Raw genomic sequence first — 12,430 nt, 5'->3', positions numbered from 1 at the left:
AGAGTCATAAAAATGTCTTGATTTGCCGCAGCACGCAACAAGTTATTACACCCGCCAGCCGAACCCTCGGGGCAATGTGTAAGAGTTACGACCGCAATACAAGTGTGTGAAATGCAACAGTGCCCACCGCCGGACGTGAAATTACAAGCGAGTAAAATACAGGCATATAGAGGAAAATAAAAACAAGTGTTCCTATCAGGGTAGGAGATGGTGCAAAATAAGAGAAAGTAAGCCAGACACCCAGGAGGATTAACCATAGCAAATGTTTTTAATTAAGTAGGGCCACATAAATGAACCGGCCTACACTGGACAATGAAGACTGGACAGTCAACAGCGCCACCTGTTGTTCTTAATAAGGTAATGAGCAGAGAATTCACACCAGTAGTTTCTATTCCAAAAAACATCAAACATACACAAACAAACACACACGCACGCACGCAAAACTTGCGCACACATACACACATGCAGGCATACGTACAGTCAAACACAAACACGTAGACACACACAAACAAACACGCAGACAAATGCACACTTAAACATACACATGCACACACAGACAGACTCAAACACACACAAACACGCACACACACACACACATAGACACGTGCACAAAAACTTGCACACACATGTACAAGTACACACATGCAGGCATATGTACAGTCAAACACATACACGTAGACACACACAACAAACACGCAGATACATGAACAGTTACACATACACATGCACACATGCACACACAGACACGCACATGCAAACACATGCACACATAAACAGACTTAAACACACACACGCAGGGATGCACACACAAACAAACTTAAAGCGACACCATGTAATTTTCAACCTTTATAATAAATTTTCAAGACCCTTGTGATAGTACATCGACTTTAAATAGGTTGAATGAAATGTCTACCATAGCCTGACGGGGTCTGTATCACTTTTACTCGTATTTTAAAACTTAGGGTTTCTGGTAGTAACCAGAGCACAAAAGAACTACAAAATTTGATTGCTTTACGGCATACGTCACTTCCTCCACACAATTTGTTTTTAACGTGAATTTTGCTGGAGGCTACTTAACGAGTGTAGAGAGCAACTTCTATTATGTGACTCTGTGGCACTGTGTTAGTGTTACGGACCTATGACACGGCGACCCGGGTTTGATTCCCCTTTAAGGCAATTTTTTATATAAACTCACGATCTTGATTCATACATAAATGCGATCTTCTTTATAAATGACGCCGATTATCGTGCATATAGTTCCCTGTATTCAGATGCTGCATTCACGTGTTCACGTATTTACCTTTCTTTTACTGTCTATGGTATTTATATTACAATCCAGGATGCTATAGCAGTCAAACTTGCTCAAACTCACACAGTGTAAAACCAAACCCTATTCATTTATCAATCAGATCCGAGCGTTTCTCTCTTCTCTCTTCCTCATTTGCTGCATTCCGCTGTCACTCGCTTGACGTATTACAAAGCGGCAGACATAAACACTTTGGTTTACTTGGATTTGAAGCGACAATTTTCACACAAAAGAGAGGAAAAACGAGCGCCATTGCGGAAAATCCTGGTGGCGAGGGAGAGAGGGACGATGCAACAATATTTGTTTCGAAAAAGGCAAGGAAATACTTCTGGTCGTTTCTTAATTGGAAGGCTGCAGCCTCCGGAGTTCAAATATGCAGGCTGCATACGTCATCAAGCTTGGTTTATTAAGGTAAACTGAGCATTACATTCGCAAGTCATAAGCATACTGCAACAATTTATGATTAACTAAGTATAATAGTCAAGTTTATAAGTGTTAATATTCTGAAATAAGACAGTCTTGATGACGTATGCAGCTTAGAAATACGACATCCGGAGGATGCAACCTTCAGATTGAGAAATGGCTTCTGCCACGACGAGTTCCTCATCAGAAAGTTGTAACATGACTGCGTTTCTCCCTGTTGTCTCAAAATGTTGATCGTTTAGCGTTTTAAAGGTTTAGTTTTTAGTTTAGTTTTAAGGTTGGCCAGTTCCTTTCCTTTGCAACAGTGCTGCGGTGCTTGTGGCCTCTAGGGGCGCTAGGCGTGAAAAATACATGTCTAGCACCCCCTAGTGGCCAAAAAGTTCCATGGTGTGCAGTGTTTCCAACAGGATTTTGAGATACTGTGGCGGTCATGACGTCACACGCTGATTAGCATATATGTGACGTCATTGCGTCGTGTTTTACTCTTTGATCCGTCACATTATATTGCATTTTAACACAACTGAATGCTATTTTTACATAGTTTATATTCTGTTGTCTATAAAATAGTGACTAAACAGGACCCAGTAACGACCCACGACTCAGTAACTCTTTGTTGAATCCAACCAGCTCTTTCTTTAACTGCTGCTAAAAACGCGACATTGTCTGAAAAAATCATCATACGTTAACATTGAGGCTGTACTGATGTTGCTCTTCTCATCAGTGTTGTTGTGTTATGAGCGCTTTTTAATTTGAAATACGAGTGTTACTTTTATTGTATATCGCGTATAGCGCAAACAATTTGTTGCAAATTCAGAAATATGATAGAATACACGGTTGCTGTTACTACAAAACACGTGCATGGGCATGCCGCGGTAGGGAGAGAGCTCGGACACAGACTCACATCAGAAAGGGTATGTGTGGGAAACACTACTGCTAACCTTTTGTTAAGTTACTCTCATTAGAGCTGAAGATCTTTGCCCGAACCCGACGGGACCCGTCGGGACCCGACGGGCTCGGGCGGGTTCGGGCTTCATTTCTAACATTTTACACGGGCTCGGGGCGGGCTCGGGCTTCCGCTCCGGCTTTGTGAGGTAAATGAGCGGTCAAGTTCAAATCAGTAGCGCAGGATCGCGCTGAATTCATTTACAGTGGATTTAATGATTTTCCTCATCAAAAACATGTAGCCTAATCTTGGTGAGTAGGTTTTTCAATGTATAACTAAATATGAATCGAGTCTTACATAATTTAGACAGAGGATATAGACTAATGTTGGCAGTAATGGAGAGAAGTGCCGACGCAAATCCCGCGGAGCCTGCCTCTTAATTTCGTTATTGCCAAATACCCATCTTAATTCAGAATGTATTATCTTAATTTAATTCGTTAAGAAATAATAATTTTATTGGCATATTTATAGTGTATTGCATAAGCCTATTTAGAATGAGATGTTACAATGTTACAGATTACTTATTTCTTTGTTTCAACTTCCAAGTGGCGTGTAGATTATTAGTCATGAATAAATAATGTTAAAACCTGTGTAAATTTCTCATTCTTGACAAAAGCTGTGTGTGTGCGCACATTTAAATAATGTCGGGCTGTAAACGGGTTCGGGCTTTTAAAAAGCTGTCAATCTAAATGTACGTTCGGGTTCGGGCTGCATTCTGTCGGGCTCCGGACATTTCGGGCCTAACTTTTAAGGCCCGATTACAGCTCTAACTCTCATGATGAACTTGATCAGCCGTAACATCCGTGACTGTTGACGTTTACTCGAAAAAGAGAAAGAACACGGAGGAACACGGAGTTAAATACTTTTCACTGTTATGTGAGAGAGGCGCAGGCGCGTAGCAAAGAGAGGGGAGGGGGCCGGAGGCGCGCGCTGTTGAGGCACTGCACACAACGAGAGAGGGAGGATGGAGGCGCGCTGAGCGCTCGCTGCAATGAATTAAGCCGTTCTAAATAGTAAAATTAAAATGTTAATGGGAATCATGAAAAATCTATTTGTGGCGGCCAGTGTTGATTCTGTGGCGGCCCGCCACAGATAAATGAATATATGGGAAACACTGGGTGTGCCTTTAAATTCTCTCTCACACACACACACACACACACACACACACACACACACACACACACACACACACACACACACACACACACACACACACACATTCTGGTTTCCATGTTTTGTGGGGACATTCCATAGACGTAATGCATTTTATACTGTACAAACTGTATTTTCTATTCCCCTTACCTGCCCCATTCCCTAACCCCAACCATCACAGAAACCTTTCTGATACTTCACACTCTCAAGAAACATCATTTTGTTTGATTTATAAGCTTGTTTCCTCATGGGGACATCAAAATGTCCCCACAAGGTCACAAAAACACTGGTATTCCTATCTTTGTGGGGACAATTGGTCCCCACAACGTGATAATTACCAGGTACACACACACACACACACACACACACACACACACACACACACACACACACACACACACACACACACACACACACACACACACACACACACACAGACACACACAGACACACACACACACACACACACACACACTTATGCAAACATGTACACACTTACACGCAGACACACATCAACACAAACAAACAAACAAACACGCAGACACATGCACACTTAAAACATACACACACATTTACACATAAACACAAGCACACACAAATGCACACACAAACAGACTTAAATTTACACACACAAAGACACATGTGCACAAAAACTTGTGCACACATGTACACACATGCAGGCATACATACAGTCAAACATATACATGTAGACACACACAAACAAGCACACACAAAACATGCATACACACACACGCACAAATGCACACACAAATAGACTTAACCACACACACACACACACACACACACACACATTCTGGTTTCCATGTTTTGTGGGGACATTCCATAGACGTAATGCATTTTATACCATACAAACTGTATATTCTATTCCCCTTACCTACCCCATTCCCTAACCCCAACCATCACAGAAACCTTTCTGATACTTCACACTCTCAAGAAACATCATTTTGTTTGATTTATAAGCTTGTTTCCTCATGGGGACATCAAAATGTCCCCACAAGGTCACAAAAACACTGGTATTCCTATCTTTGTGGGGACAATTGGTCCCCACAACGTGATAATTACCAGGTACACACACACACACACACACACACACACACACACACACACACACACACACACACACACACACGCAAAATACAGACACCAACACATGCACCCATAAACACACTTAGGGACGCACAACACAAACAGACTTAAACACACACACGCAGGGATGTACACACAAACAGTCTTAAACTCACACACATTTTCGCACACATGTACACACACATACACACACACACACGCAGGCATACGTACAGTCAAACACATACATGCAGACACACACACACACACACACAAACAAACACACGTATGCACAAACATACACAAACACGCACACATAAACACATGCATTAACACACATACACAAACTTAAACACACACACGAAGACAAACGCACACTCACACACATACACACAAACAGACTTAAACATAGACACGCAGGGATGCACAAACACATCCACAAACAGACTAACACAACCAACGCACACAACTGAAATCTGTGATATGGGTGGCTGATAATAATCCGTTATTAGTGATGATTCTAGATAATTAAACACAATCAGTATCATTAAACTTCACATCGGACTTATTCTTTAAAATGTGTGTGTAACTAATGATTGCTTTATTTATTCATCATCATTATTATCACACACCAAACAATTCACATAACAACCAGTGTTCACAACAAAACAACAGATCTGTTCAAACAGGCTTTATCATGACTAACAATGCACCATTTAACAAAGAAGACACTTATAACACAATACACAGCAAAGTATCATTTTTACCAGTTCCTGAAGCAAAAAAAAAAAAAGAAGTATTATATACAATCTGCCACGCAAGAGTTTCTGATCCAGAAGAGCACAGCGGGTCGATAAAGCCCGAGCTGTAACTCACCAAACGATGTCAAATGAATTTCACGCTGAGATCATTTTCCCTCTGAACAATCACAGAAGCCAGACATTAACAGCAGGAAGAGCTATGAAAGCTATAAAGATGAAGGAACGCCCGAGGTACGAGGCAGTTAAGGGTTTGTGTGGTAAACATCCCATCATACGGTCTCCTGTCATACCTTCATATCACACACGAGTATTACTTTCATAAAGAAGCCTCGAGTACAAACAAACACGCAGGTGCCTGTGATATTAAATAAGCGTTGTGTGTTTGTGCAATTTAAGTGGAGTGGGTAAAGACGCCCTGAAGCTGTGATAGCCTAAGTAATGTTGATAAATGATGTGTGTGTGTTTTTACTGAGATCCTGCAGTTTTATTTTCTTATTAAACTGTGGGAAACTGTTGGATCGGCTCAGTTTGCAGAAACATGAGACCGAACATCAGGTTACTGCAGCGAATGTGTGCCAGATAGAGAGATATGCCGTGTAATGACAGTACACAATTAATAACTGACACAAAACTGCAATCAGGTCAGCAGAAATATGTGCTATTTATATAAAAACTTTGCAAAAGCTTTATAAAATGTGATTTCACCTCAAAATATAAGTACAACGGAGATGAATCATCTTATGTGTGTTTTTAAAGGGTTGTAGGACAAACATGAACATCCACTCACCTCTTCCCTAAATCTGCTGAAGTCGGCAAAGTTCGGCTGCTGCACGGCCTTCTGGGTATTCTTGTCTGAGCCATGCTGGAAGTTTAAGATCTGAGACATTGAAATTATAGATGGGGAACAGGAATGGTATAGAGAACGATTTCATCTCACAAACATGACATTTTAGAATTTGAAAAAGAATAACATAACATTTTATAACATATCTCATATGCACATCTGTAAACACACATGAGATCAATTGCTAGCTGGTATGGTGCTTGGTAACCAACAACAGGTCATTTTTTAACTATTGCTGAAAGAAGCTGTTTAATTTATTATATTATACTAAATTAAGATATTTTTTATATTAAATATATTATTTATGCTTTATAATATAATATAATATAATATAATATAATATAATATAATATATTTTTGTATTTTATATTACTCTTTGAATAAATGATTAAATATTAATTAATTTGTTAAAGCTGAAAGAGAGCTCACCTGTGTGGCTGGAGGTCGTGGAGGGAGAGCTGGAGGTTGAGGCAACCAACCACCTTTAGAACCTGAGAGAGAAAGTGTGAGAGAGACAGAAGGTGAGACAGTGAGAGAAACAAACAGAGAGTACAGAGACAAAGAGAGAAAAAACAGAGAGTTAGAAAAGAAAGAAAGAGTATGGATCAGAAAAATAATAAGGTGAGACAGTCGAAGAGAGGGTGAAAAAACAGAAAGCGAGAGAGTGAGACAGTCAAAAGCCAGAGAGTGAAAGAAAGTGAGAGAGTGAGATGATAAAAATAGAGTGAAAGAAAGTGAGAGAGTGAGATGATAAAAAAGAGTAAAAGAAAGCGAGAGAGTGAGACAGTCGAAAGACAGATAGAGTGAAAGAAAGTGAGAGAGTGAGATGATAAAAATAGTGAAAGAAAGTGAGAGAGTGAGATGATAAAAAAGAGTGAAAGAAAGCGAGAGAGTGAGATGAAAAAAATAGTGAAAGAAAGTGAGAGAGTGAGATGATAAAAAAGAGTAAAAGAAAGCGAGAGAGTGAGACAGTCGAAAGACAGATAGAGTGAAAGAAAGTGAGAGAGTGAGATGATAAAAATAGTGAAAGAAAGTGAGAGAGTGAGATGATAAAAAAGAGTGAAAGAAAGCGAGAGAGTGAGATGAAAAAAAATAGTGAAAGAAAGTGAGAGTGAGGTAATAAAAAAGAGTAAAGAAAGCGAGAGAGTAAGACAGTCAAAAGACAGATAGAGTGAAAGAAAGTGAGAGAATGAGATGGTAAACAGAGAGTGAAAAACAAAGTGAGACAGTCAAAAAACAGATAGAGCCAAAGAAAGTGAGAGAGTGAGAAAGTAAACAGAGAGTTTAAAAGAAAGCGAGAGAGTGAGACAGTCGAAAGACAGATAGAGTGAAAGAAAGTAAAAGAGTGAGATGATAAAAAAAGAGTAAAAGAAAGCGAGAGAGTGATACAGTCGAAAGACAGATAGAGTGAAAGAAGGTGAAAGAGTGAGATGATAAAAAAAGAGTAAAAGAAAGCGAGAGAGTGATACAGTCGAAAGACAGATAGAGTGAAAGAAAGTGAGAGAGTGAGATGATAAAAAAGAGTACAAGAAAGCGAGAGAGTGAGACAGTCAAAAGACAGATAGAGTGAAAGAAAGAGAGAGTGAGATGATAAAAATAGTAAAAGAAAGCAGAGAGTGAGATGATAAAAAAGAGTGAAAGAAAGTGAGATTGAGGTGATAAAAAAAGAGTAAAAGAAAGCGAGAGAGTAAGACAGTCAAAAGACAGATAGAGTAAAAGAAAGTGAGAGAGTGAGATGATAAAAAAGAGTGAAAGAAAGTGAGAGAGTGAGACGGTAAACAGAGAGTGAGAGACAGTCAGACTGTCTAGAGATTTGTTTAGAGATGTGGAGATGAGTTTTTAAACCTTGTCCGCTCTGCTGAAACAGTTTATTCAGGTCGAGCGAGGAGGCACGAGAGTGAGTCTTCTGGGGTCGGGGTGGTGGTGTGGGCGGTTCTTCAACCTTTCTTATTGCATCATCTATAGATGTGCTTGAAAACGACCTGCAGATCACACACACACATACATTACATCAAAAACCAATGAAGATAATGTTTAAACCAAACATCATGAAAATAAACAAAAATATAGATTGGTAAAAAGAATAAAGCAGTAAGGAGTCAAATATGTTTTACCTGGGCCGTGTCCTTGACTTCATATTTGCATCAAGCTCCTGTGGAGAATCTGAAACACATTTATATGCATGTTAAGCCCTCTTCAGACTATTAAGACATTTCAGTTTATTACACCATATGAGCAAAAAATACCAAACCAAAATATCAGATGATGGACATCAACAACGCAAATGTATCTGAAGCAACTAGTCCTGTCATAAAAACACAGCTGAGTCCCAGACAAGACTGTGAGGTTGTAAGACAGGCCTGAACTGAACTGTTGCCATTGGCCAGGGAAAAGGATTTATCTTTCAAGAGTAACACATCAAATCTTCTGCATAACATGAAAACTATTCAAACAATAACATGAACAGAATATTTAACACCTTCCATCATCTATACCATCATGAAGAGATGTCAATATAAACTCTGGGGAAAACAATTTCATGAGATCCATGTTGGAGCACGTCAACATCGCATTCAAGTCAAGTAATAAAACGGCGAGTAGGGTTGGATTATTTGTGAACGTCCAGGGATTTGGACATGCCAATAAACATCAGCTGTGAATCAGAACAGACTGTCTGAGAAATATTAGAACAAAAGGTCAGAGATGTGGATATAAACTTGGGTTTGTGTCCACACCCAAAGGCGATGAGAAGTTATAATCCATAACACATCAAACCCAGCGGGGAAAAAAACAACAAACAAACCTCGCTGGGACTTTGGCACAATATTACACTCTTTATATGTCTAGATATACTCATGTCCAGATCTATGAATGAGGCCTGAAACTGATCTGAGAATACGGGAATCTATGCGCATTTGCATTGCATGTTTAAAGTCTTTTCCGATCTGGAAAAAAATCGGAATTTAAACATGAAATGTAAATGCGGCCTAGGTCACACCATCAGCATTTTCTTAGCAATATAGTGATGTTTTTGTTGTGATTTTATTAATATTAAACAGTGTTGACTATGAGAAACAGCAGAGGAAACACACTGCCTTAGGTGAAAAGTCAAGCGGGTTTGAAGTGACAATGACGATGAGTAAATGATAAATGGTTTCATCCTAGTAAAACTAGGTATCCGGTAAATCAGTGGTAAATGAGAGACTGTGATCGTGACGGTGTGCCTGAGGACAGGGTGGATGTTACCTGGTTTTAAAGTGCTGACTTGACTTTGCTGTATTGACTTCTCATGAGGATCTGGATCGCCTCTCTTCGGGCTGAACTCTGATGATGCAGCAATAAGACCAATGAAAAAAAAAAAGAGTTCACTTGGGATGTTCTTTCTTAGTCACGAAAGACGTTTTTAAGTTTCTTATTAAAAAAAACTAATTTCAGATTTTTTAAAATTAAAACAAAAAAGCCAAGTACACTTTTTGCTTTTTTCATTGAAAGAAGTTTGACATCATGATCAACATTAACAGAAGTAATTCAATATTTTTTTAGAAGAACAAGTGTGTTAAAATGAAAATGACTTTATTGCACTAAACATCACTTTTACACTGCAAAAAAATATTTTCAAGAAAAAAAATTCCTAGTATTTTTGAATATAAAAATATCTAAAAATTCTTAAATTAAGATGCTTTTTCTTGATGAGCAAAACGACCCAAGAAAATAAGTCTAGTTTTTAGACCAAAAATATCAAATTTATGTGATTTTGTTCATAAAACAAGCAAAAAAATCTGCAAATGGGGTAAGCAAAACAATCTTAAACATTTTGCTTAAACACTAAATTAAAGAAAAATTCAAGAAAATTTTGCTTACTACATTGGCAGATTATTTTGTTTGTTTTATGCAAAAAAATCAGAAAACTAGACTTATTTTCTTGGGCTGTTTTGCTCATCAAGAAAAAGCATCTTAACATAAGAATTTTTAGATATTTTTACTGAAAAAAAGACAAAAAGACAAAAATACAAAATATTTTTTTTCTTGAAAATAATTTTTTGCAGTGTATACCTCGTGGTTAAAAGTTTTGAGGAAATGTCTTTTATTTTCTGTTTGCAAAGGCCACATCGTTTGATATTGTTTTATCTACAGCAGACGCTTTCAAACTGGGGTCCGGGAACCTCCAGAGTTTAATGATTAAATTAACATTAATTAAAATTAATTTCATTTTAAGAAAACTTGATTCAATCATGTTGACTTGGTGTACATAATTAAATTACGTAAATTCAACAATTTTTAAAGAAAAATGTATTTTAAGAAAAGTTAATTCAATCATGTGCAGCCAGAGATTTTTTTCAGTATATGAACGCATTCACTAACATTTGAGATGTAAGTCATTACCTGACGGTCTCCTCTCATCTCTGGTGTCCTGTTTACAGGTGCTCACACCTGATCTAGAGGTCATCTGCAGGTCAACTGAACCCTTCTCCTGTTTGACAAAATGAAAGGATGATCTGTGATGCATGCACACGTCTAAACTCAATTACCAAGATGTTTTATTTATAACTCATTAGCGCCCTCTGTCTTCGGTCAGACAGACATGCACATAAAGACAGACAGACACGTAGACAGTCAGACAGAGAGAGGTTAAATGAAGGTTTTCTCACCAGCTGAGTTGCTGCAGGGGTTATGGTGTCATCAAACACAATGAGAGGTTGAGTCGTCTGTAAATATGTTAAATCTCATTAAGAGCTCAGTTTAAACTTGTTACGCTTGACTTTGATGTAAAGCCTCTTTTCCTCATTCTATCAGAATGAAAAACACTTATATTTAAGTTGTTCTGTATTTTTGAACTTTTTTGACTCTGTGTCTATATTACCTCTCTGTACTTTATTGTCCCTTATCATCATCATCTTGTTAATTGTTCTATGTAAAGCGTCCCTGAGCTCTGGAAAGGCGCTATATAAATAAAACTTATTATTATTATTATTATTTATCCTAAGTGACTTACAGTGCATTACAAGGTATACACCTTTTTATCACTATGCATTTACACAGGGTTCAAACCCATGACATTTTGCACTGCCACCGCAAATTTCTACTGAGCTATTACAGGAGCACTTAAAATGAATTTCCTAATTTCAAACAGGCATAGAAATCGTATTATATTTAAATATAAAACAACTGCTTTGTGCCTAATAAGTGTCTATAAACAAGTAAGCATTTGGCAGATGATTTATCCAAAGCCACAGTGCATTTAGCCTATAGTGGAGAGTGTGGCAAAAAGTAATGCTTTAATATTTAAATAAATTTAATATTTAAGTTAGATTAATACATTTTTTTACACAATCAACACACACATCTCTGCTACAAATAAACACTTAAAGTTAGTTTGTGGGATCTACCATTATCGTGCAATTACACCGAAAGTGACAGGAGTACAAACGTGACAACTTACCCCATAGGTGGGGTTCATTGTAACAAACCTGTTTTTGTTGTAACACCTGCTTTAGTTTAAACACAAATAATTCAATCAAATTCTGTCTATATACTTAATGTATTGTTTATATATCTGAATATAATAGATAGACATCTACACATTCATACATCTATGATCCTTCATCTAACCATCATTTTATTATGCATCATTGCATAGAAATAGATTTTTTTTGCACAATTGAGACAAAATAATCATTTGTTATTTCCCCTGATATTGCATTAAAAGTTATCATTTTGATGAATAGTGTTTACATTGTTTTCATTTCATTATCATTGTATACCTGAGGCTTTATTGTATCACTGTGTGACAACTAACCCCGCTGTGTTAAAATGTTTTCAAATGTTGCTGACATGTTTCAAAATGCTGTTATGTTTTAGGTAACAAGACAGTGATTAAAATAATATAAGGTTGGATTTGGTGACTTACACACCCA

At 37.8% G+C, this 12,430-nt stretch overlaps 1 protein-coding gene across 1 annotated transcript in view; it reads right to left on the bottom strand.

Moving 5' to 3' along the window:
- The window catches only part of reps2 (RALBP1 associated Eps domain containing 2), a 56,502-nt gene that overhangs the window by 7,339 nt on the left and 36,733 nt on the right, over positions 1–12,430 (bottom strand). Inside the window, exons 9-15 of the mRNA XM_065269158.2 lie at positions 11,165–11,221; positions 10,899–10,986; positions 9,762–9,839; positions 8,630–8,678; positions 8,361–8,497; positions 6,945–7,006; positions 6,459–6,548 (exon numbers count right to left, since the gene is read on the bottom strand). Coding sequence (XP_065125230.1) covers positions 6,459–6,548; positions 6,945–7,006; positions 8,361–8,497; positions 8,630–8,678; positions 9,762–9,839; positions 10,899–10,986; positions 11,165–11,221 — 561 coding nt within the window. The remainder of the gene's footprint in view (positions 1–6,458; positions 6,549–6,944; positions 7,007–8,360; positions 8,498–8,629; positions 8,679–9,761; positions 9,840–10,898; positions 10,987–11,164; positions 11,222–12,430) is intronic.

This window comes from Paramisgurnus dabryanus, chromosome 21, assembly GCF_030506205.2.
Source record: "Paramisgurnus dabryanus chromosome 21, PD_genome_1.1, whole genome shotgun sequence".
NCBI lineage: Eukaryota > Metazoa > Chordata > Actinopteri > Cypriniformes > Cobitidae > Paramisgurnus > Paramisgurnus dabryanus.
Note: the sequence above shows the minus strand (reverse complement) of the source record. Positions and strands in the feature narration are given on the sequence as shown.